At 46.2% G+C, this 26,711-nt stretch overlaps 2 protein-coding genes and 1 pseudogene across 2 annotated transcripts; all 3 read left to right on the forward strand.

The window, feature by feature from the left end:
• Nucleotides 1-300: 300 nt before the first annotated feature.
• On the forward strand, nt 301-1,674 carry LOC125899706 (trace amine-associated receptor 13c-like). Its single transcript, XM_049594181.1, has 2 exons — nt 301-473; nt 858-1,674. The coding sequence occupies exons 1-2, from the start codon at nt 301-303 to the stop codon at nt 1,672-1,674; spliced, it is 990 nt and encodes a 329-aa protein (XP_049450138.1).
• Nucleotides 1,675-8,079: 6,405 nt separating this feature from the next.
• Nucleotides 8,080-9,752, forward strand: LOC125899532 (trace amine-associated receptor 13c-like; annotated as a pseudogene).
• A 7,082-nt stretch (nt 9,753-16,834) lies between these two features.
• Nucleotides 16,835-18,208, forward strand: LOC125899846 (trace amine-associated receptor 13c-like). The gene is made up of 2 exons (XM_049594425.1): nt 16,835-17,007; nt 17,392-18,208. Exons 1-2 carry the CDS (start codon nt 16,835-16,837, stop codon nt 18,206-18,208), a joined length of 990 nt encoding a protein of 329 aa, XP_049450382.1.
• Nucleotides 18,209-26,711: the final 8,503 nt, after the last annotated feature.

The raw sequence follows: 26,711 nt of genomic DNA on the forward strand, positions 1-26,711 counted from the left end.
CTAAACACTGCTTTAATCACTTTAAAAAGGGCATAGAGGTCTGACAAAGGAAAGGAAACAAGAGTAAAAACCAACAGGAAAGGATATCACAGAAAAAAGTGAGAGAGGAAGAGTTGCAGGGAAAGTGATGAAGATGATGCCGTAATGTGCAGAGTGAGGAAGGAGGGGCATCAGAGTCCAACAGAGGTTGAGAGAAAAAAGAGGGGAGGAATTATGAGAATGTGAGACAGGTAAATCAGTATATGACTCGGGTTTGTTCAGGAAGCTGGCAGACCTGCAGCTCTCTGCAGATCTCTGAAGATGGAGGTTGAGGACGGAGCAGAGCTCTGCTTTCCACAACTCCTCAACACCTCCTGCAGGAAGCCCACCACTTCTTTGCCTGAAACAATTCTCATTACTATTGTGCTGTACTTTATCTCTGTGTTTACTGCTGCTCTCAACCTGCTCGTTATCATCGCAGTCTCCCACTTCAGGCAGAGATTAACTCCTCAGCTTCTCTCTACATGCTTTGTAGCTTAAAAATGTGAACAGTTACTGTAGATTTAAAAGAAATGTATTTGAGCTAGTGCTGAATAATGTTGCACCTCAGAAAGTGTCATCATATTTTAAGTCATATTTTATCACTTTTTGCACCATAAAGCTCAATTGTGTTTCATGTACCATCTCCTGCCAATATTTAACATTGCTCTCTATTCACCTTGACATCAACCAAGTTATTTCAATTGTCTACAATTAACCATATCTTAACTATAGATGTGATAGATCAGAAACGTTTTGCATACACGTTTTAGTTGTTTTGTCATTTAGATCTGAGCCTGAACCTGTTGGGTTCATGATGTTTTTCTCTTTCCTTCCAGGCAGCTCCACACACCCACCAACATCCTCCTCCTCTCTCTGGCTGTCTCAGACTTTCTCATGGGCCTTGTGGTGATACCAGGTGAACTTGGCCTAAGAACATCCTGCTGGCTGTTTGGTGACATTGCGTGTACTCTGTGTGGTTATACTAGCTTCATCATTATGTCTTCTTCGATCGGAGACATGGTGCTCATATCAGTTGATCGTTACGTGGCTATTTGTGACCCTCTGCATTACACCACCAGAGTCACTGTGAGAAGAGTTAAACTCTGTGTGTGTCTGTGTTGGCTCGGTGCTGCTCTCTACAACTGTCTATTTTTCAAGGATGACCTGATTAAACCAGGCAGGTATAATTCCTGCCATGGAGAGTGTGTGATTGTCATTAACCACACTGCAGGAGCTGTTGACCTTGTTGTAACCTTTATTGTTCCCATTTCTGTCATTGTCGTTCTGTACATGAGAGTATTTGTTGTGGCTGTGTCTCAGGCTCGTACCATGCGCTCTCACATCACAGCTGTCACTCTCCAGCTTTCAGTGAATCAAAAAAAAAAGAAATCGGAGCTGAAAGCAGCCAGGACTCTTGGTGTTCTTGTAATTGTGTTTCTAATATGTTATTGCCCATATTACTGTGTCGCTCTTGCAGGTGACAACCTGGCCAATAGTTTATTTGTATCTGCTGTGGATTGTCTGTTCTATTGTAACTCATGTCTTAACCCCTTGATCTATGCCTTGTGTTATTCCTGGTTTAGAAAAGCAGTGAAACTCATTGTCAGTCTTCAGATTCTGCAGCCTGGCTCCTGTGAGACCAACATACTGTAGAGAGACTGTAGAGTGACTGAAATGAGGCCTGCTGTGTGGACAATTGAATGCATTTGTTCACGTTGTTCAGTGAGTGAATGTGTGATGGGGTCGGTGTTGACAGGAGGTTTTTATGCATGTGTTAATGTATTTTACTGCATGTTTTACTTGTTTTAAGTTGCTGTGTTTGGGTTTTTAGTAGAGATTTATTGGCTTGTGTTTTTAGTGGGAGATTTTTATTTTTGCATGCAGTGGTTTTTGTCCGATTGCCCCTGAACGCAACAGACACTGACCAAAACCAGAGAAGCAATCAGCAGACTGGAAGGCCGGCTGCGGGGCCAGGCAAGGGGTGTAATCTGGGCTTGTTGTGTGTGTGCCCGATACTGGTTCTGGTCTGTTCATCCTTCCCAGGACGACCGCAGCAGCAGAGGAGGCGCTGCGGGAAGAGGAGCATCGGGAGTCGATCTGGGCTAGGAGCGAGGTGATGCCTGAGCGGTGGCTGCTGGCGTTTCCACATGCAAGTGACTCTGGGGCAGAGGGTTATTTCATGGACTTTAATTGACTTGTTTTAGGCATCATCTATTTTATTTTGTAAAACATTGCTTTTATTGTAATAAACCCGCCAATATTTACCCTTGGCTTGTTTTTTAACTCTGATCACCCCTGGTTACAAAGAACCTGTAAGCCTTTTAAGAGATCCAGAGCTCTATAAATCTCTAGGTGGCATTGTCGGTTTTTATACTATTTCTTTAAATACTTAAATTATTTTTAAAATTAATTTAAGTTATTTTTTAAATTGTTCTTAATTGGCAGTTGTTTTAATAATCTTTTTAAAAAAGTCTAAATTAACCTTAGGCCACGCAACTAATGATCAAATACAGACAGTGTCTTTAAAGGGGCAAAAAGCAAAATCGTTTCACCGCTAGGTTTGCTGTTGTGCACTGCCTGTAGACCAAAACAAAGTGTGTCATGAGCCACATCTCCCTCTGCCTCTGCTCTCCACCCCCACCACCCACTCGGCTAGAGCCATCGCCGTATCCCGACTAGTGCTAACACCGGGAGCTAACGCTAACTTTCCTACTCTTCTCCGTGAGTGACAGCGATGTTTTAGCCTGGCTACATTTTACAATGCCAATTGCAAATGTTAGCTGAGCTGCCGGGCTACTCACCTAACATAACCGTAACGCCTGACACATTGCTGGGACCGAGCTGCTAATAACTCAAGCTCTGGACATTAACCATGCTACGATTGTAACATTAAATTTAATTGAATCGACATAGCGACATGTGCCTAACATTACTGTAACACTAATTAAAACAGACATTTGACTTGATGTTGTTACTTAACAGTTACCTGTCCAGGAGAAGAAGAGCTAGCTCTGAGTCAAATTGTAGCCCCTTTAGCTCTCGCAGTGCTCTCCACCTTGGAAATGCAAGACCAGTGTTAATCGGGGTTCTGTCCCTTTCTTTATCCGACAACTTCTTTGCCAACAACCTGTGTTTCTTTAGAGGTAATGTCGGATCCTGGTCATCTTCAGGTGAACGTTTCGTTCCGCTCTCTGCCATTTCACTTCAAAGATACACGCTGCCATTGCTCACTGGCTGTAGCCTTTTATAGGGAGGGAGGGCCAAGGGCTCCAAGACCGTGCAACTGGACCGGCTTGTAAACAAGGGACTGGAGATCAACACAGAGAGAGGGTGTGTGACGTCATGCTATACTCCAGATGAAATTACACCTCTAGTTCTTCACATAGCGATTTTTTAATTCCTTCAATCTAGAAATTATGAATTTCCGCTTATTGCCCCTTTAAGTCCAAACTGTGTCTGAACAATAGTAGAAAGGTCTCCATTGTAAGAAAGAGTCACAAGCACCATAAACTGTCCCTAGGTAATCACCCGGTTTCATGTCTCTTAAAATCCTATGTGTATTACACATATGAAGAGTCTTCTTTGTTTGTGATAGGAAACATTTCAGCCCAACACAACAACTAAAGCTTTCATTTCTATCATTTATTTATGTTCAAAGCATCATCTCAGTGAACTATGTCCATTTTGTTGCAAACAGAGATTACTGGCTTGACGAGGCTCCTGTTTCACAGAGAAAAGATGCTCCAGATTAGCCACACTTTTCCTGCCATAAGAATAACATTAAGTGTTTCAGATAAAACTGTCAGTGGAAACAGATCATGTTCCCATTCAGAGCAGGGACAAAGGGCATTTTATCTTTTCAGCTTAATGTAATTCATCACATTTCTTTACTTCATGACAATTATTTTTCACATTATCCATGCAGTCACACTCAGAAGCATCATGGAGTTTTATTTTGTGGCAAGAAGTAAAACAGATGACCGGGTGCCAGGTGTTTGAAGATGTTGTATGTGACTGAGCTCATGCTGCTGCTGATGGGTCTTAGTAATGCTCCTTCCTTGTGTCTCTTATGGAGTCCATAGATGCATGGGATGGCCTCATCAGGGTACAGTCGATAATACAGTGGTCTGTCAATGACTTTGTCCTTTTTGTACTCATACTCGTACTCGTACTTGTCGTCCTCCACTTATCTGGGTCCGGGTCTCGGGAGCAGATGCCTCAGCAGAGAAGCCCAGACAGTCCTCTCCTCAGCTACTTCCGTCACCTCTTCCGAGGGAACCCCGAGGCGTTCCCAGGCCAGCCGGGCAATGTAGTCCCTCCAGCATGTCCTGGGGCGGCCCTGAGGTCTCCTCCCGGTTGGACATGCCCGGAATACCTCCCAAGGGAGGCGTCCGGGAGGCATCCTTACCAGATGCCTGAACCACCTCAACTGGCCCCTCTCAATGTGGAGGAGCAGCGGCTCTACTCCGAGTCCCTCCCGGATGTTCGAGCTCCTCACCCTATCTCTAAGGCTGAGCCCAGCCACCCTACAGAGGAAACTCATTTCGGCCGCTGGTACTCGCGATCTTGTTCTTTCGGTCACTACCCAGAGCTCGTGACCATAGGTGAGGGTTGGAATGTAGATTGACCAGTAAATCGAGAGTCTAGCTTTCTGGCTAAGCTCCCTTTTCACCACAACGGACCGGTTAAGCGCCTGCATCACTGCTGACGCCGCCTCAATCCACCTGTCAATCTCCCACTCCATCCTACCCTCACTCGTGAACAAGATCCTGAGATACTTAAACTCCTCCACCTGAGGCAAGACCTCCCCCCCGACCTGGAGTGGGCAATCCATCCTTTTCTGGCTGAGGACCATGGCCTCAGACTTGGAGATGCTGATTCTCATCCCAGCCGCTTCACACTCGACTGCGAACCATCCCAGTGAGAGCTGGAGGTCACTGTTCGATGGAGCTAGGAGGACCATGTCATCTGCAAAAAGCAGGGGCGGGATCCTCCCGTCAGCGGACCTGACTCCCTCCACCACTCGGCTGTGCCTAGAAATTCTGTCCATGAAAGTTATGAACAGAACCGGTGACAAAGGGCGGCCCTGATGGAGTTCAGCTCTCACCGGGAACAGGTCTGACTTACTGCCGGCCACGCAAACCAAACTCATGCTTCTTCGGTACAGGGACTGGATGGCCCCTAGCAAGGGGCCACCAACCCCATACTCCCAGAGCACCCCCCACAGGATACCCCTGGTGACACAGTTGTAAGCCTTCTCCAAATCCACAAAATACATGTGGACTGGTTGGGCGAACTCCCATGCCCCCTCCAGCACCCTGGCGACGGTAAAGAGCTGGTCCATGGTTCCGCGTCCGGGATGAAAACTACATTGCTCCTCCTCAATCTGAGGTTCAACTATCGACCGGACCCTCTTCTCTAGCACCCTGGAGTAAACTTTACTGGGTAGGCTGAGGAGTGTGATCCCCCTGTAGTTGGAACACACCCTCTGTTCCCCTTTCTTGAAGATGGGGACCACCACCCCGGTCTGCCACTCCAGAGGTACTGCCCCTGATGTCCACGCAATGTTGCAGAGGCGTGTCAGCCAAGACAGCCCTACAACATCCAGAGCCTTGAGATAACCAGGGCGAATCTCATCCACCGCCAGGGCTCCGCCGCCACGGAGTTGCTTCACTACCTTGGTGACTTCTGCCCCAGAAATTGGCTGACCCACCACCGAGACCCCCGGCTCTGTTTCCTCACTGGAATACGTATTGGTGGGATTGAGGAGCTCCTCAAAGTATTCCTTCCACCGCCCGACAATGTCCCCAGTTGATGTCAGCAGCTCCCCGCCCCCACTGTAAACAATGTGAGCAAGTTGCCACCTTCCCCCCTTGAGGCACCGGATGGTTTGCCAGAACCTCTTTGGAGCCGATCGATAGTCTTTCTCCATGGCCTCACCAAACTCCTCCCACGCCCGAGTTTTTGCCACTGCGACTGCCGCTGCTGCGCTCTGCTTGGCCCGCTGGTACCCGTGAGCTGCCTCCGGAGACCCACAGACCAACCATGCCCTATAGGCCTCCTTCTTCAGCCTGACGGCCGCCACGACGGGCCCCAGCGACCTTGCGGCCATAGCTCACAACAGCCGCCTCGACAATGGCAGAGCGGAGCAAGATCCATTCGGACTCAATGTCCCCCTCCGCCCTCGGGACGCGGTCGAAGCTCTCCCGGAGGTGGGAATGGAAGATCATCTTGACCAGTTTTTCGGCCAGGCATTCTCAGCAGACCCTCACTGCTCGCTTGACTACAAAGTCAATCACTGACCTGCGCACTAGGCTGTCCTGGTGCCACGTGCACCGATGGATATCCTTATGTTCAAACATGGTGTTCGTTTTGACCAAACTGCGACCCGCACAGAAGTCCAATAACTGAACACCGCTCGGGTTCAGATTGGGCAGACCGTTCCTCCCAATCACGCCCCTCCAGGTCCTGCTGTCATTGCCCACATGAGCATTGAAGTCCCCCAGCAGAACAATGGAGTCCCCGGTCAGGGCTCTATCCAGCATCCGTCCCAGGGACTCCAAAAAGGGTGGGTACTCTGAACTGCTGTTCGGCGCATAAGCGCAGACAACAGTCAGGACCTGTTCCCCGACCCAAAGGCGCAGGGAAGCAACCCATTCGTCTACTGGGGTGAACCCCAATGCACAGGCAGAGAGTCTGGGGGCTATCAGAAAGCCCACCCCGGCCCTCCATCTCTCACCTGGAGCAACTCCAGCAAAGGAGAGAGTCCAACCCCTCTCAAAGACTTGGGTTCCAGAGCCGGAACTATGTGTCGAGGTGAGGCCGACTATATCTAGCCAGTAACGCTCAACCTCTTCCACAAGCTCCGGCTCCTTACCCGCCAGAGAGGAGACATTCCATGTCCCAAGAGCCAACTTCTGTAGCCGAGGATCGAACTGCCAAGGCCCCCGCCTTGGTCTGCTGCCCGATCCACACTGCACCGAACCCTTCCGGATCCCTCTGCGGGTGGTGGGCCTGCAGGGGTCCAGCCCATGTAACTGGTTTGGGCTGGGCCCGGTCGGGCCCCATGGGCGAAGGCCCGGCCACCAGGTGCTCGCCCACGGGCCCCAACCCCAGGCCTGGCTCCAGGTCAGGGCCCTGGTAACCCTCCGGGTCAGGTACACGAGTCCTTGTTCATATCCATCATGAAGTGTCCTTTGAACCGTTCTTCATCTGACCCTTCGCCCAGAACCAATCTGCCATGGGAAACCCTACCAGGGGCAAAATGCCCCCGACAGCATAGCTCCTAGGGTCATTAGGGCACTCAAACTCCTCCACCACGATAAGGTGACGGTTCTCGGAGGAGTTCCTTTCCGGTTTTTGTAAAGAATCTATCTCTAAGGAATCTGCAGCAGGTGAAGAGTTGTCGACATGTCGTCCAAAAGAGCCTCAGGAGTGTGTGCGTGGACAGGAGGGCGGGCGGGCTCCACGGAGGGGGAGACCCGAGCCTTGGGGGTATGTGCGGGGCCGGGAAGTCGGATGCTCCCAGAGAGGGAAGAGGGAGAAATATAGCTAAATAAGATGAAAATAGAAAAGAATGTCTCTGTATTTTATTTCTGTTTTCAGTGTTTAATTAAGGTGGGAGAGGCGGAGGGCTGAGGGAGATCGGACGCCTCCAGAGAGGGAAGAGGGAGAAATATAACAAAATAAGATTAAATAGGAAAAACCTGTCTCCCTCTTTTATTTTAAGTGTTTAATCAAGGGTGGGGGATTGAGGTGGTGATGAGCTATTTGTGACTCAGATTTGTTTATTTATTTATTTCAGTTTGAAGTTATTTTTATTTAATATTTATTTATTTCAGGTTGATTTTTTTATTTTATTTGACTCAAACAGCCAAACTACTGTATCTACTATACATTTGTTATTGCCAGTAAAGGTTGTCAAGTTAAATGGCAAGTTGTTGTACGGTCATTTTGTACCTATGATACATTTGGGATGGGGGCCTCCAAATAAAATTTCGCTTAGGGCCCCAGTTTGGTCAGGGGCAGCCCTGCTACAGTTCATCCGTGGCTAACCTCATGAGGGACATTCAGTGGGCCAAGCCCAGCCAGAAGTGAAGGACGAGACAACTCCAACCCCCAAAGCATCCAAGCCATCACGGATCGAAACAACCATCCGCACCCCACACCAGTGACACCTCCTTCCAAAACTGAACAATGCTTTGACAGGGTTAACCAGGAGGCAGCCATCAAGACTGTGCTCCCTGCCAACCACCACCCCTCACCCTCTCCCCCACCAGTATGTGCACTGCACTGAGCAGGATTAATGCATACAAAACTGCTGGCATCCCGATATACCCCAAAAGTAGAGTCAGACTCATCTATTTGCTGGAAAATGCTACAATTGTTTTCCCGCTGGATCCCTCTGCACTGGTACCCCTGCTGTGTGGAGTGGCCTCAGTAATTGTTGTTGTGCTGTACTTCATCTCTGTGTTTACTGCTGCTCTCAACCTGCTCGTTATCATCGCAGTCTCCCACTTCAGGCAGAGATTAACTCCTCAGCTTCTCTCTACATGCTCTGTAGCTTAAAGATGTGAACAGTTACTGTAGATTTAAAAGAAATGTATTTGAGCTAGTGCTGAATAATGTTGCACCTCAGAAAGTGTCATCATATTTTAAGTCATGTTTTACCACTTTTTGCACCATAAAGCTCAAATGTGTTTCATGTACCATCTCCTGCCAATATTTAACATTGCTCTCTATTCACCTTGACATCAACCAAGTTATTTCAATTGTCTACAGTTAACCATATCTTAACTATAGATGTGATAGATCAGAAATGTTTTGCATACACATTTTAGTTGTTTTGTCATTTAGATCTGAGCCTGAACCTGTTGGGTTCATGATGTTTTTCTCTTTCCTTCCAGGCAGCTCCACACACCCACCAACATCCTCCTCCTCTCTCTGGCTGTCTCAGACTTTCTCATGGGCCTCCTGGTGATACCAGGTGAACTTCTCCTAAAAACATCCTGCTGGCTCTTTGGTGACATTGTGTGTACTTTGTGTGGTTATATTTGCTTCATCATTGTGTCTTCTTCAGTAGGAGACATGGTGCTCATATCAGTTGATCGCTATGTGGCTATTTGTGACCCTCTGCATTACACCACCAGAATCACTGTGAGAAGAGTTAAACTCTGTGTGTGTCTGTGTTGGCTCGGTGCTGCTCTCTACTGGTTTCATTTTATAATGGATGATCTGACTCAACCAGGCAGGTATAACTCCTGCCACGGAGAGTGTGTAACTGTAATTGTCGTTAAGCATCTTTCAGTAGCTATTGATCTTGTTATAAGTTTTATTGCTCCCATTACTGTTATCATCGTTCTGTACATGAGAGTATTTGTTGTGGCTGTGTCTCAGGCTCGTGCCATGCGCTCTCACATCACAGCTGTCACTCTCCAGCTTTCAGTGAGTCAAAAAAAAAAAAGAAATCAGAGCTGAAAGCAGCCAGGACTCTTGGTGTTCTTGTAACTGTGTTTCTAATATGTTATTGCCCATATTTCCGTGTCGCTCTTGCAGGTGACAGCCTGGCCAACAGTATATTTGTATCTGCTGTGGGATGTCTGTTCTATTGTAACTCATGTCTTAACCCTTTGATCTATGCCTTGTCTTATTCCTGGTTTAGAAAAGCAGTGAAACTCATTGTCAGTCTTCAGATTCTGCAGCCTGGCTCCTGTGAGACCAACATACTGTAGAGAGGCTGTGGAGTGACTGAAATGAGGCCTGCTCTGTGGACAATTGAATGCATTTGTTCATGTTGTTCAGTGAGTGAATGATCAAATACAGACAGTGTCTTTAAAGGGGCAAAAAGCGAAATCGTTTCACCGCTAGGTTTGCTGTTGTGCACTGCCTGTAGACCAAAACAAAGTGCGTCATGAGCCACACCTCCCTCTCCCTCTGGTCTCCACCCCCAACCCCCCACCACCCACTCGGCTAAAGCCATCGCTGGATCCCAGCTAGTGCTAACACCAGGAGCTAACACTAACGTTCCTACTCTTCGCCGTGAGTGAGAGCGATGTTTTAGCCTGGCTACATTTTACAATGCCAATTGCAAATGTTAGCTGGGCTGGCGGGCTACTCAGCTAACACAACCGTAACGCCTGACCCATTGCTGGGATTGAGTGGCTAATAACTCAAGCTCCAGACATTAACCCATGCTACGATTGCAACGTTAAATTTAATTGAATCGACATAGTGACATGTGCCTAACATTACTGTAACACTAATTAAAACAGACATTTGACTTGATGTTGTTACTTAACAGTTACCTGTCCAGGAGAAGAAGAGCTAGCTCTGAGTCAAATTGTAGCCCCTTTAGCTCTCGCAGTGCTCTCCACCTTGGAAATGCAAGGCCAATGTTAATCGGGGTTCTGTCCCTTTCTTTATCCGACAACTTCTTTGCCAATGACCTTTGTTTCTTTAGAGGTAATGTCGGATCCTGGTCGTCTTCAGGTGAACGTTTCGTTCCGCTCTCTGCCATTTTGCTTCGAAAATACGCACTGCCATTGCTCACTGGCTGTAGCCTTTTATAGGGAGGGAGGGTCAAGGGCTCCGAGAGGAGGGAGGAGGCAGCAATTCACATGAACGTACATGAACGCGCAGCCAGACCGGCTTGTAAACAATGGGCTGGAGATCAACACAGAGAGAGGGTGTGTGACGTCATGCTATACTCCAGATGAAATTACACCTCTAGTTCTTCACATAGCGATTTTTTAATTCCTTCAATCTAGAAATGATGAATTTCCGCTTATTGCCCCTTTAAGTCCAAACTGTGTCTGATCAATAGTAGAAAGGCCTGCATTGTAAGAAAGAGTCACAAGCACCAAAAACTGTCCCTAGGTAATCACCCGGTTTCATGTCGCTTAAAGTCCTATGTGTATTACACATATGAAGAGTCTTCTTTGTTTGTGATAGGAAACATTTCAGCCCAACACTAGTCTCGCCACCAGACAATCAGAGATCTCCGCCTTCTGATAGTCTGGGGACACTCCTTTCTAAACTCTAAACTTTAACACACCGGCGAAAACGGCCGGCAACAAAGCAACACCTCTTGCATTTTTGAAAAGGACACGCCTACTCGGAAATGTGTGCTCCCCCTTTTCTCGTCTGCAAGGAAACAAACACACAGAGAGCTTGAAAATGGATGCCGAGAGATTTAACTCCGTTTCATCAAACGTGTGCTCATCCGTGAAGAAAATATTTTTTCCAGCGGATGTCTTAGTTACAACATGATTGAGCTAACTGGAGTAGTGTTATGTCGTATCCGACAACGGGAGGCTTTTAACAGATGACGTCCTGATGTTAGCTTTGCTGCTGCTGTTAGCTGTCCCTGTCAGCTGCAGCCACTGATGCTTTCTAGACATCGTGATTTCCCAAAACTGAATAAATACCACACATAGCAACACAAAACTGCTTTGCTAGCTCAGTCATGTTGTAACTAAGATATCCGCTGGAAAAGATATTTTTTTCACGGACCGTTTAACGAGTTATTACCTATTACAGACACCGCTAACGGCTAACAGGGCTAACAGCTAACAGTTAGCCCAGCTAAATGTGCACACAGAAATAGTAATGTTTGTTCAATCACTGTGTTTATAGACTTTAAAAACATCGGATTAGTCTAAACAGTGATACAGTGATGTGAAAAATGTGAGATATATATATATATATATATATATATATACACAGTACAAGCCAAAAGTTTGGACACACCTTCTCATTCAATGCGTTTTCTTTATTTTCATGACTATTTACATTGTAGATTCTCACTGAAGGCATCAAAACTATGAATGAACACATGTGGAGTTATGTACTTAACAAAAAAAGGTGAAATAACTGAAAACATGTTTTATATTCTAGTTTCTTCAAAATAGCCACCCTTTGCTCTGATTACTGCTTTGCACACTCTTGGCATTCTCTCCATGAGCTTCAAGAGGTAGTCACCTGAAATGGTTTCCACTTCACAGGTGTGCCTTATCAGGGTTAATTAGTGGAATTTCTTGCTTTATCAATGGGGTTGGGACCATCAGTTGTGTTGTGCAGAAGTCAGGTTAATACACAGCCGACAGCCCTATTGGACAACTGTTAAAATTCATATTATGGCAAGAACCAATCAGCTAACTAAAGAAAAACCAGTGGCCATCATTACTTTAAGAAATGAAGGTCAGTCAATCCGGAAAATTGCAAAAACTTTAAATGTGTCCCCAAGTGGAGTCGCAAAAACCATCAAGCGCTACAACGAAACTGGCACACATGAGGACCGACCCAGGAAAGGAAGACCAAGAGTCACCTCTGCTTCTGAGGATAAGTTCATCCGAGTCACCAGCCTCAGAAATCGCAAGTTAACAGCAGCTCAGATCAGAGACCAGATGAATGCCACACAGAGTTCTAGCAGCAGACCCATCTCTAGAACAACTGTTAAGAGGAGACTGCGCCAATCAGGCCTTCATGGTCAAATAGCTGCTAGGAAACCACTGCTAAGGAGAGGCAACAAGCAGAAGAGATTTGTTTGGGCCAAGAAACACAAGGAATGGACATTAGACCAGTGGAAATCTGTGCTTTGGTCTGATGAGTCCAAATTTGAGATCTTTGGTTCCAACCGCCGTGTCTTTGTGAGACGCAGAAAAGGTGAGCGGATGGATTCCACATGCCTGGTTCCCACTGTGAAGCATGGAGGAGGAGGTGTGATGGTGTGTTTTGCTGGTGGCACTGTTGGGGATTTATTCAAAATTGAAGGCACACTGAACCAGCATGGCTACCACAGCATCCTGCAGCGACATGCCATCCCATCCGGTTTGCGTTTAGTTGGACGATCATTTATTTTTCAACAGGACAATGACCCCAAACACACCTCCAGGCTGTGTAAGGGCTATTTGACCAAGAAGGAGAGTGATGGAGTGCTGCGGCAGATGACCTGGCCTCCACAGTCACTGGACCTGAACCCAATCGAGATGGTTTGGGGTGAGCTGGACCGCAGAGTGAAGGCAAAGGGGCCAACAAGTGCTAAACACCTCTGGGAACTCCTTCAAGACTGTTGGAAAACCATTTCAGGTGACTACCTCTTGAAGCTCATGGAGAGAATGCCAAGAGTGTGCAAAGCAGTAATCAGAGCAAAGGGTGGCTATTTTGAAGAAACTAGAATATAAAACATGTTTTCAGTTATTTCACCTTTTTTTGTTAAGTACATAACTCCACATGTGTTCATTCATAGTTTTGATGCCTTCAGTGAGAATCTACAATGTAAATAGTCATGAAAATAAAGAAAACGCATTGAATGAGAAGGTGTGTCCAAACTTTTGGCCTGTACTGTATATATAGCTCTGCTGGTTTTCTACCCCGACTATAGACTATAGAGGGAATCGCCTTACAAGGCGTACAGATGAGTCATGGCCTTGTAAAAGATTATGTTTGTTTCTTTTAGTTGGCGAGAATGTGTCGCCGCAAACGCGACAAACATCCACTAACTTTGACGGCGTTTTCTGCGAGCACGGCTGAGCCATTTTGTACCGCTACACGTGTTTCCAGTGGGACTATGTTTACAAGCACAACAGTTCAGCGAGCCACCAAAGGACCGCCCTGCAGATTTACTATTGGTTCTGCAACGTAGGGAGTTTTTTTAAACTCTGAAATTGTATCCGCCCATCTAAACACAAAATCAGGGAGAAAGTCATCAGTCTTTAGTTAAGCAAAGCGTCTAAAGACTGACTTGTGAGTCTAGCCCAACACAACAACTAAAGCTTTCATTTCTATCATTTATTTATGTTCAAAGCATCATTTCAGTGAATTGTGGCCATTTTGTTGCAAACAGAGATTACTGGCCTGATGAGGCTCCTGTTTCACAGAGAAAAGATGCTCCAGATTCGCCACACTTTTCCTGCCATAAGAATAACATTAAGGGCTCTAGTTTCCCGGCACGGCGCAGGGTGGCACAGGGTGGCGAACCCCGCGCAGAGCTAGTTTCGAGCAGCGCAACCCGAGGCACACTCAGTTTGGTAGTTTGGCAGACCGAGGTGTGCTGAGATGGGTGTGGCGTCGCAGCAGGGGGAGGTGTCGACAGATCCAGCTTGGCGCAGTGACAGTTTCGTGCCAAAAGGCTTCGCTGAAGGTGCGCTAAAAGCTCGCCAGCTGAAACCACATCTACTGTCAGCGCAGGGGGAGCGCAGCCGGTGTAAGCCGAAGTTTGGCTGACCAGTGGACAGTGCGCACACGTCACCAAAACCTCACAGGCAGGTTTCCAGAATATCAGGCACATTAACAATGCAATAAATAGCCAAAAAACACTATTCAATGCAACTATCTGCAATCAGCACATAAATGTATCTCTATATCGACTGTCCCGTCACATCTGATGTCAGATCAAAGGGGATATGTGGTGCCGTTTGTAAAGTGGCTCACGCTGAAAATAACATCAACATTTTGACACATTTAGCTTCAAACAATGTTTAAAAAAGTGTTAAATATTAAATCTACAATTAGATTTAGATTTAGATTTAATTTTTAGATTTAACATTTAACATTTAGGTGCCACATTTAATATTTAGATTTAACTATTTAATATATTTCTAAGTTAACAAATATTGCTGTAAATGTGGTAAAAAAAAATCACAACACTTTTCTAAACATTGTTTCAAGCTAAATGTGGCAAAATGTTGATGTTATTTTCAGCGTGAGCCACTTTACAAACGGCACCCCATAAGGGGATCGGCACCGTTTGGCACGTTTGGCACGCGTAATGGAAACCCAACCTGATTTGATTAACAAAATTAATGAGTTCACATCCCTCTCAGCCAACCACAAACAGCCACAGCATCAGATAGGGAGTATATATTCAGCATCTGTCATCTTAGAAAAGTCAAAAGAAAAGAAACAGAGTGAGACTGCGAGAGAGAAAGAGAAAGCGCACGAGAGAAACGCAACTTTGATTTACAATTGCGGTGACCTCCTCCCAGGCTACCTTTGCATCATCAGCCCATGGAGGTCTGCTCGCAGTTCCGTATATTCAGACACTGTGAGCTTGGACCTCCCGGACCAAAACATCAGTTTCCTCCCGGGAGGAGTTTGGCCATCTGACACTGCTGCTCTCTTCTGCCATGGCGAATTGAGTAAACTCTCATTACGCCTTCGCGCGGCGCATTTAAGGGCGAGCAGAGGGCCTCATTTGATTGGTGTGATGTGTGTAAAACCCACTCCACGCCTTCTCTCCTCCCTCTTTCCGACTTGCGCAGGTAGGAGGGACGGAGGTGGGACAGAAGAGTAGCTGCGCCAGGGCGCACGGTGTGCCAAACTTGCAAAATCCGCCTGGCCACACCCAGTTGGCGAAGCGCAGGTGCGCTGCACCCCCGCCTCGCCCAGTCTGCGAAACTAGAGCCCTAAGTGTTGTGTTTCAGATAAAACTGTCAGTGGAAACAGATCATGTTCCCTTTCAGAGCAGGGACAAAGGGCATTTTATCATTTCAGCTTAATGTAATTCATCACATTTCTTTACTTTGTGACAATTATTTTTCACATTATCTGTGCAGTCACACTCAGAAGCATCATGGAGTTTTATTTTGTGGCAAGAGGTAAAACAGATGACCGGGTGCCAGGTGTTTGAAGATGTTGTATGTGACTGAGCTTATGCTGCTGCTGATGGGTCTTAGTGATGCTCCTTCCTTGTGTCTCTTATGGAGTCCATAGATGCATGGGATGGCCTCATCAGGGTACAGTCGATAATACAGTGGTCTGTCAATGACTTTGTCCTTTTCCAGTCTTTGTAAAGAATCTATGACCTTCTTTTGTAGCCACTGAAGCGGCTGATACCTTCAACCTAAGTTGTTCTGCCACTGGGTCTGCCAACTTGTTGTGTCTGATAACTGACTCTGTTGCTGTGATGAGATCCACAGTCGGTATCTGCTCTGGTGTTACAGCAAAGTTCAGTCCCTTGGCAAGGACATCCTTTTCTGGTTGGATGAGCTCTCTGTGTGATAACTTTTTCACCCACTTGTCATGTATGTCCGGATGTGCTGTGTTGTGGTCCTTGTTTCTGCAGGTCAGTACTTCTGTTCTACTGTAGTTGTTATGACGAACAACACTAACATCAAGAGTGTCACCATCCTCAAAAAGATAACATTCTTAAATTCAGAAGCTGTGGATGTACTAGGAGGTCAGCCTGCTGCTGAAGGGATGCAACACTGATTTCAGGGATCAGGTGATGGTCAGGCCTACAGTTCATCCATGGCTAACCTCATGAGGGACATTCAGTGAGCCAAGCCCAGCCAGAAGTGAAGGACGAGACAACTCCAACCCCCAAAGCATCCAAGCCATCACGGATCGAAACAACCATCCGCACCCCACACCAGTGACACCTCCTTCCAAAACTGAACAATGCTTTGACAGGGTTAACCAGGAGGCAGCCATCAAGACTGTGCTCCCTGCCAACCACCACCCCTCACCCTCTTCTCCACCAGTATGTGCACTGCACTGAGCAGGATTAATGCATGTAAAGCTGCTGGCATCCCGATATACCCCAAAAGTAGAGTCAGGCTCATCTATTTGCTGGAAAATGCTACAATTGTTTTCCCGCTGGATCCCTCTGCACTGGTACCCCTGCTGTGTGGAGTGGCCTCAGTAAAATGAATAAGTGGGCTGTTTTTTCTATGTCCTGTTGACTTTCTAAGATGATGACATAATGTGCAGAGTGAGGAAGGAGGGGCATCAGAGTCCAACAGAGGTTGAGAGTATATGACTCGGGTTTCTTCAGGAAGCTGGCAGACCTGCAGCTCTCTGCAGATCTCTGAAGATGGAGGTTGAGGACGGAGCAGAGCTCTGCTTTCCACAACTCCTCAACACCTCCTGCAGGAAGCCCACCACTTCTTTGCCTGAAACAATTCTCATCACTATTGTGCTGTACTTTATCTCTGTGTTTACTGCTGCTCTCAACCTGCTCGTCATCATCGCAGTCTCCCACTTCAGGCAGAGATTAACTCCTCAGCTTCTCTCTACATGCTCTGTAGCTTAAAAATGTGAACAGTTACTGTAGATTTAAAAGAAATGTATTTGAGCTAGTGCTGAATAATGTTGCACCTCAGAAAGTGTCATCATATTTTAAGTCATGTTTTACCACTTTTTGCACCATAAAGCTCAAATGTGTTTCATGTACCATCTCCTGCCAATATTTAACATTGCTCTCTATTCACCTTGACATCAACCAAGTTATTTCAATTGTCTACAGTTAACCATATCTTAACTGTAGATGTGATAGATCAGAAACGTTTTGCATACACGTTTTAGTTGTTTTGTCATTTAGATCTGAGCCTGAACCTGTTGGGTTCATGATGTTTTTCTCTTTCCTTCCAGGCAGCTCCACACACCCACCAACATCCTCCTCCTCTCTCTGGCTGTCTCAGACTTTCTCATGGGCCTCCTGGTGATACCAGGTGAACTTCTCCTAAGAACATCCTGCTGGCTGTTTGGTGACACTGTGTGTACTCTGTGTGGTTATACTAGCTTCATCATTATGTCTTCTTCGATCGGAGACATGGTGCTCATATCAGTCGACCGCTATGTGGCTATTTGTGACCCTCTGCATTACACCACCAGAATCACCGTGAAAAGTGTTAAACTCTGTGTGTGTCTGTGTTGGCTCGGTGCTGCTCTCTACAACTGCCCATTTTTAAAGGATAACCTGATTAAACCAGGCAGCTTTAATTCCTGCCATGGAGAGTGTGTGAGTGTTATTAGCCACATTGCAGGAGCTGTTGACCTTGTTGTAACCTTTATTGTTCCCATTTCTGTCATTGTCGTTCTGTACATGAGAGTATTTGTTGTGGCTGTGTCTCAGGCTCGTGCCATGCGCTCTCACATCACAGCTGTCACTCTCCAGCTTTCAGTGAGTCAAAAAAAAAAGAAATCGGAGCTGAAAGCAGCCAGGACTCTTGGTGTTCTTGTAATTGTGTTTCTAATATGTTTCTGCCCATATTACTGTGTCACTCTTGCAGGTGGCTATCTGCCCAATAGTTTATTTGTATCTTCTGTGCATTGTCTGTTCTTTTTAAACTCATGTCTTAACCCCTTGATCTATGCCTTGTTTTATTCCTGGTTTAGAAAAGCAGTGAAACTCATTGTCAGTCTTCAGATTCTGCAGCCTGGCTCCTGTGAGACCAACATACTGTAGAGAGGCTGTGGAGTGACTGAAATGAGGCCTGCTCTGTGGACAATTGAATGCATTTGTTCATGTTGCTCAGTGAGTGAATGATCAAATACAGACAGTGTCTTTAAGTCCAAACTGTGTCTGATCAATAGTAGAAAGGTCTCCATTGTAAGAAAGAGTCACAAGCACCATAAACTGTCCCTAGGTATCACCCGGTTTCATGTCTCATAAAATCCTATGTGTATTACACATATGAAGAGTCTTCTTTGTTTGTGATAGGAAACATTTCAGCCCAACACAACAACTAAAGCTTTCATTTCTATCATTTATTTATTTTCAAAGCATCATCTCAGTGAATTGTGGCCATTTTGTTGCAAACAGAGATTACTGGCCTGATGAGGCTCCTGTTTCACAGAGAAAAGATGCTCCAGATTAGCCACACTTTTCCTGCCATAAGAATAACATTAAGTGTTTTGTTTCAGATAAAACTGTCAGTGGAAACAGATCATGTTCCCTTTCAGAGGAGGGACAAAGGGCATTTTATCATTTCAGCTTAATGTAATTCATCACGTTTACTTCATGACAATTATTTTTCACATTATCCATGCAGTCACACTCAGAAGCATCATGGAGTTTTATTTTGTGGCAAGAAGTAAAACAGATTATTTGAAAACACATGATTATCTACAGGCCATCACATCTTTGTAATCAAATCTGCAGAGAAACATACAGTGTAAATCAAAGAACAGAGAAAGTTAAAGTTTCACAAGGTATATGAAATGTGATGGGTTGCAATTTAACACCATTTTTCTTTTCTTTGAATTCACACAGCATAGCAATTTGTTGTAAAGTGATATCAAATATGATAACAATAAACCAGGCATGTTAATAAAAATTCAGAATGACCTCATGTGTTTTATTGATGTTTCACAACAAGTAATATAGTTTGGACTGGTCAATTATTACACATTCAAAACTCTAAAATAAAAAAAAATCACAGTAACAGTAAAGGCTTATTAATTACAGAGTGGGTGATGATCATTTGAGGGTTGAAGTATTCCTTTAAGTCATGGAGTGGAACAGCAACAGAATTGTATTTGCACATTAACTGCCTGTAGGAATGAGAATTCACTTACTAAACTTTTTTTTTAAAACACAGTGCATTCATACATTTTAGTTTAATACAACACAGTAACATAAAAGTTTTAAATACACCAGACACAAAATAAATCTGTCACATGACCCTTGTCTGACAGGAATTTTATGTCAGTTTAACATTTTTGTTGTTGTTTGAGCATTCAGTTCTATCTAATTCTATCCAGTAAAATATTTCATAATTATTACATCCATAGATATCCACAAACTGCCATTGCATCATTTCAAATATTCATATTTCTCGAAATATTATCCATAATTTCTCACATTGTGCATTTAAACAAACTGGACTGGTGATCTCAAATGGAGGCGACCTCCTGGCCTTTTGATTGACACTTACCTTGAGTCAGTAGGAACCTTCCAATGCTGTTATTATGGCCTCCATAGCCAACAAGGGCCTGAGTCGAAGTATTGTGCAGACTTTGGCAGACTTCACCAATTTAATAACCCACAATCCATTGCCATATGGACGTGACTCTGAGGGTTTTAAAACTACAGGAAAATAAAAAAATTAATGCATGTGTAAAATAGTTATTGATAGTTAGGCCTAAAATACTTGAATTATGTAGGCCAGAAATAATATTCAACCACATCTTGATACAGTGATATTTTTAAGTCAAGACTGTGGAGGGACTGAAACTAAGTAACTAATGTAAGGAAATTTGTTTTTGGTAGATTATTACTTTGTTGTGACAATGCTTCTTGGCAATAAATCTTATACTATTGGAAAGCCTGAGGCTGCCCCCGGAGGCATCTGAGGCGGTGCAAGAGGAAGCAGAAGCGCGGCTGTCGTGGTGGACTTACAGCTAAGCTAAAAGCTAACCCGTTTCGACCGCCGCTTCCATCAGTCCTGCTCTCCAACGTACGCTCCCTGGAAAACAAACTGGACTACCTGAAGCTGGACTTAAACACCAAACAGGAGACAAGAAACTGCTGCATCCTCATTCTCACCGAGACGTGGCTCAACTCTTCTGTCCCGGACACCGCTATTAGCCTGGACGGGCTAACAACATTCAGGTCCGACAGGAGCCATGCTCTCACAGGTAAAACCCGGGGGGGCGGTGTTTGCATCTACACTAACAACAGCTGGTGTAACAACGCTACTCTGGTCTCCAGTCATTGCTGCGTGGACATAGAGTTTATGATTGTGAGATGCAGACCCTTCTACCTCCCCCGGGAATTCACCAGCGTCACCATTGTTGCTGTTTACATTCCACCCAGCGCTAACTGTAAACAAGCCCTGAATGTTCTCTACCGTGCCATCAGCGACATGCAATCCACACACCCGGAGGGCGTTTTTATTGTTGCTGGGGACTTTAACCAGGCCAACATGAAGACTGTGCTTCCGAATTTTTACCAGCATGTCGATTTTGCTACTAGAGGGGAGAATACACTGGACTTGGTTTACACAAACATCAAGAAGGCATTCAGAGCAGCCCCCCGCCCCCACCTTGGCTCCTCAGACCACCTCTCTGTTATGCTAATTCCTGCTTACCAGCCCTTGCTCACCAGAGAAAAGCCTGCTGTGAAGAAGGTGAGAGTGTGGCCTGAGGGAGCCATGTCTGCACTGCAAGACTGTTTTGAGCGCACCGAATGGAGCATGTTCAGAGAGGCTGCAACAGACAATCAACACACCAATGTGGGAGAGTACGCTGCATCTGTGTCGGGCTACATACAGTGGTGCATGGAGGGGGTTACAGTCACAAAGACCATCAACACACGGGCCAACCAGAAACCTTGGATGACTAAGGAGGTGCGTGAAAGACTGAGGGAGCGCAATGCTGCGTTCAAATCTGGTGATGCGACGGCACTCAGATCAGCGAGGGCAAATCTGAACCGTGCCATCAAAGTAGCAAAGCGCACCCACAGTCACAAGGTCCAAGGCTTCTTCCAGGACCCCAGCAACACCAGACAACTGTGGCAGGGCATCCAGACTGTCACTGACTACAAAGCCACACCCACACACTGTCAGGATGACATCGGCTTCCTCAATGAGCTAAATAACTTGTTCGGAAGGTTTGAAGCTCTGAACAACAACCCTGTGAGGAAAGCTACCCCCCACCCCGACGAACAGGCACTCAGGCTCGAAACCACTGCAGTGCGGAGAGCCCTGAGGAAGGTCAACGCACGGAAAGCTGCAGGCCCTGACAACATTCCAAGGAATGTGCAGACCAGCTGGCCCACGTGCTCACAGACATCTTCAACACCTCACTGAACCAGGCTGTCGTCCCCCCGTGTTTCAAGTCAGCCACAATAATTCCAGTGCCCAAGAAACCAGCCATCACATGCCTAAATGACTTTCGCCCCGTTGCACTCACATCCACCATCATGAAGTGCTTCGAGAGGGTGGTTAAGGACCACATCATCTCCATACTCCCCCCATCATTCGACCCGTTCCAGTTCGCATACCAGCCAAACCGCTCCACTGAGGATGCCATCTCCACTGCTCTCCACCTGAGCCTGGAGCACCTGGAGGAGAAGAACACCCACGTACGGATGCTGTTCCTGGACTTCAGCTCAGCATTCAATACGATCATCCCCCAGGACCTGGTATGCAAATTGGAGCCCCTGGGTCACAAAACCTCCCTGTGCAACTGGCTGCTGGACTTCCTCACCGACAGAACCCAGTCTGTCCGAGTGGGTAACAACACATCCAGTGTCATCTCCCTGAACACCGGCTCCCCCCAGGGATGTGTTCTGAGCCCCCTGCTGTTCACCCTGATGACCCACAACTGTCGCCCCAGGTACAGCAGCAACCACATCCTGAAGTACGCGGACGACACAACAGTTGTGGGCCTCATTCAGGACAACAACGAACTGGCTTACAGGGAGGAAGTGCAACATCTTGTGGACTGGTGTAAGGTGAACAACCTGGCCCTGAATGTCGACAAAACTAAGATCATCGTGGACTTCAGGAGATCCAGACCCAGCCACACACCCCTCCGCATCAACGACACAGCCGTGGAAGTCGTGAGCACAACCAAGTACTTGGGGGTGCATATCACCGACAACCTCGGCTGGTCACTCCACACCTCCTCCCTGGCGAAGAAGGCACAGCAGCGCCTGCACTTCCTGCGGCGGATGAGAAGGGCCTCCCTCCCACCTCCCATCCTAACCACCTTCTACAGAGGGACCATCGAGAGCCTGCTGACCAGCTGCATCTCCGTCTGGTCTGGGAGCTGCAGGGCCTCAGACTGGAAGTCTCTGCAGAGAGTGGTGAGGACAGCGGAGAAGATCATCGAGACCCCGCTCCCCACCATCCAGGACATAGCAGATAGCCGCTGCCTATCCAGAGCCCACCAGATCCTCTCTAACCCCACCCACCCCCAGCATGGACTGTTCTCCCTCCTGGCGTCTGGCAGAAGGTTCCGCAGCATCCGCTGCAGAACAGCCAGACTCAGAAACAGTTACCCTCCCCCTGGCCATCAGACTGCTAAATGCCAAATAACCTCTTATTTGTGCAATAACCTCCCCCCACCCCCCCAGCTGCTACAATGTTTCTGTTTACACAGTTTATATACTGGTTTCTGTTTGTGCACTACACTGTTTACACTGCGTATATACTGGTTATTCTGTTTTGCACTATTTATTCTGTTGTTTACATTCTGTTTATCTATTTATTCTCTATTGCACTCATTATTATTATTTTAGCTCTTGTTTTTTAGTTATATAGACTATATTTTTAATTTTTAAACTGCCCCATAATTCCATCTCTGTTGTAATCTGGAAGCCAAGCAACGACATTTCGTTGCCAAAATCTTACTGCTGTGTTTTTTTGTGCAATGACAATAAAGGAAGTCTAGTCTAGTCTAGTCTAGTCTAGTTTATTTCCCTTTTAAAATGGTGCCACATTTATAAAGAAAATGCATTTGTGGGATGAGCAGCAGAGCTGAGTATGTGGATTATCACTCCGGCTTCCTCCCACAGTCCAAAGACATGCAGATTGGGAACTAGGTTAATTGATAACTCTAAAATTGTCCATAGGTGTGAATGTGAGTGTGAATGGTTGTCTGTCTCTATGTGTCAGCCCTGTGATAGTCTGGTGACCTGTCCAGGGTGTACCCTGCCTCTCGCCCAGTGTCAGCTGGGATAGGCTCCAGCCCCCCCGTGACCCTCAAGAGGATGAAGCGGTTAGAAGATTCTCTGCCAATGCCAAACAGCTTCCAGAACTGAACAGGAACAGGAGTTTTAACACACATTGAAAAGGTTTCTTAGCGGATAGCCCCTTGAGATGAATCATCTTGTTTTCAAGGGGGCCCAACACAAAACATACGAGACACTTCATTACAATAGACACAATCACAACATAAAAACATACATACATTGCTACCGACCCACCCCCACATCATTCCCATAAGCCTGCAATACCTGCACATAATAAAGGGGTGTATATGTCACAAGACATCCAGAGCATCAATAAAATAGTCTTCCAGTAGGCTAACAGTATGCTTATCCTGTTTAGCCTAGACTGGTAATTAGTGGGGGCAGCAGCAAAAGGATTCCTGGTTTGAACCTTGGGGTGGGGGAGCCCCCCTGTGTGGAGCCAGCATGTTCTCTACGTGTCAGCGTGGGTCTTCTCCAGGTGCTCCAGCTTCCTCCCACAGTCCAAAGACATGCAGGTTAATTGGTGACTCTAAATTGCTTGTAGGTGTGAATGTGGTGTGAATGGTTGTCTGTCTCTATGTGTCAGCCCTGTGATAGTCTGGCGACCTGTCCAGGGTGTACCCTGCTTCTCAGGCAAGTGTTAGCTGGGATAGGCTCCAGCCCCCCCACAACCCCCAATAGGATAGGATAAAGGCTATGGAAAATGAATGAATGAATGAATGGTTGTTAGTGGTGTTAGTTGACAGCGCAACAGGAACCAGGGCTCTGCAAGAACATGCTAATTTCAGGTTACCGTCTTTTTCTACCGTCGTTTTACCGTCTATTAAAAAGCAAAGCAGTATTTGCTAAAATAAAAGGTGAATTTCTTTTGAAAAGAACCATCGCTGGTGTTAGCCACCAAGATTAGCCACTGGGACTAACTATAGACAGTCATTGCAACTAACAAGCTTACTACTGCTCTTGTTATCTCATCTGAAGTTGCACCCATAATCATTTCTACAATAGTGTCCTCTGGAATAACCTCCTAAGACCTGGCAATTCGCATTTGTCTGTGGGGGACATGACACTGAGGCCTTAACCTAAACACCTGATAAACTGCCTCAATGAATTCTTTTGCCGCTTTGAAACACAGAACACCAGGACAGAAAACAAACCCTCCCCCGGGCGAGCAGGCTGTGTGTCTGCCCACAGCCAGCACGAGGAGGACCCTCTCCAGGATCAACGGGCAGCTGGACCAGATAACATACCTGGTTGTGCCCTAAAGGACTGCACCGAGGAGCTCAAGGACGTCCTCACGGACATCTTCAACATCTCCCTGAGCCAAGCGATTGTCCCCACGTGTTTCAAAGCCGCCACAACAATACCAGTTCAAAAGAAGCCCCACTCAGCTACAATGACTATTGGCCCGCAGCACTCCATCCTTCTGCCCTCCCATGACCCGTTTCAGTTTGCATACAGGTCAAACAGGTCCACAGAGGACGCCATTTCCGCTACTCTCCATCGAGCCCTCACCCACCTGGACTCAAAGAACTCAGCATTCAACACAATCACTCCCCAGCAGCTCATACAAAAACTCAGACACTTGGGACTCAAAACCTCTCTCTGTAACTGGGTGCTGGAGTTTCTAACAGGGAGGACACAAAATGTGCGGGTCGGCAGCAACATCTCCAAGACCATCACGCTGAGCACAGGGGCTCCACAGGGGTGTGGGCTCATCCCACTGCTCTTCACACTACTGACTCACGACTGTGCCAGCCCACAGCATCAACCACATCGTCAAGTTTGCGGATGACACGACTGTGGTGGGCCTCATTTCCATGAAGCCAACCACAGGAGTGAGGTGAGCCGACTGGTCCAGTGGTATATGGACAACAATCTCTTCCTCAATGTGGGGAAGACCAGAGAGATTGTTGTGGACTTCAGGAGAAGACCTCCACAGCATCCCCCACTGACCATCGACGGTGATGCTGTGGAAGGAGTGAGCAGCACCAAGTTCCTGGGGGTGCACATCTCTGAGGACCTCTCCTGGACCAACAACACCACATCGCTGGCCAAGAAGGCTCAAACACGCCTCTACTTCCTCCGCAAACTGAGGAGAGCAAGAGTCTCACCCCCATCATGTGCTCCTTCTACAGAGGAACCATTGAGAGTGTCATCACTGGCTCCATCACTGTGTGGCACGGAGGCTGCACTGCCTCCTGCCAGAAGACTCTGCAACGCATAGTGAATACAGCCAGCAAGATCATTGGTACCCCTCTTCCCTCCCTCACAGACATCTTCAACACCCGTCTCACCCGCAGAGCTCCCACCTCACACTCCCACTTCAGCCTCCTGACTGGGAGAAGACACCAGACTCTCCGGGCCCACTGCACAAGACTCACAAACAGCTTTATCCACCAGGCTTTCAGGATGTTGAACTCTGTCCACTACCTGATTTATAGATATATTTTTTCATGAGTCTTAGCTATAAAGTCTATGTTCATTTTCAGCCTTTCAAAATATACAATTTGGCACGTCCTTTGTGGGATACAGTGGGACTTCCTTCTTTTAATTTTCAACTATTTCCCATACTTCAGAAAGCCTGAGCAAGACGCTGACACCCAGCACCAATTCTGAGCTAGAAGTGACACTTAAACAAAAGGTTCTGACCTTTTAATTATTTTACACAGATTCAAGGGAGGGTAAACAGAAATTATTTTTCTTCTACACTCATGCATAAGCGCACACACAAGCATGCACAATACTTTAATATTACATAACTTAAAAGTGAATTAAATTATTTAATTGAAAAGTAATGAACTGGAATGTATGTTTTGTGGAAAACATTGACACTCATGTCCAAGACAAGGGACTTGTTATGACACATTAATCAATAAACATTTCTGTGAAACAAAAAATCTTGGTGATATGGTTCTTACACACCAATTACTATTATGTAAGAATAGAAGAAAAGAAAGGAAAATGAAAGAAAAAAGAAGAAATGAAATCAAATGAATTAAATTAAATTAAATTAAAATGTAAATATCCAAACTGTTTCCTTCTGGTTCTCACGAGGATAAGGCAGATTAATTGTTACTTTTCAATGGCTGGTTCTGTGAGACTCATCTCGGGTAAGGATGAGATCCTCTGCTGGATTTGCCTAAAGGGCATCCATATCACTAAATCGGCCTTTGTTGCTGGTCACAGAGTGGTGCTGCATGGGAGGAATCATAATATAGTGCCATGTACCATCCAGTGTACTGTACATCTGCAGCGTCTGCATGTATTA

Source organism: Epinephelus fuscoguttatus, linkage group LG13 (assembly GCF_011397635.1).
Source record: "Epinephelus fuscoguttatus linkage group LG13, E.fuscoguttatus.final_Chr_v1".
In the NCBI taxonomy this organism is placed as follows: domain Eukaryota; kingdom Metazoa; phylum Chordata; class Actinopteri; order Perciformes; family Serranidae; genus Epinephelus; species Epinephelus fuscoguttatus.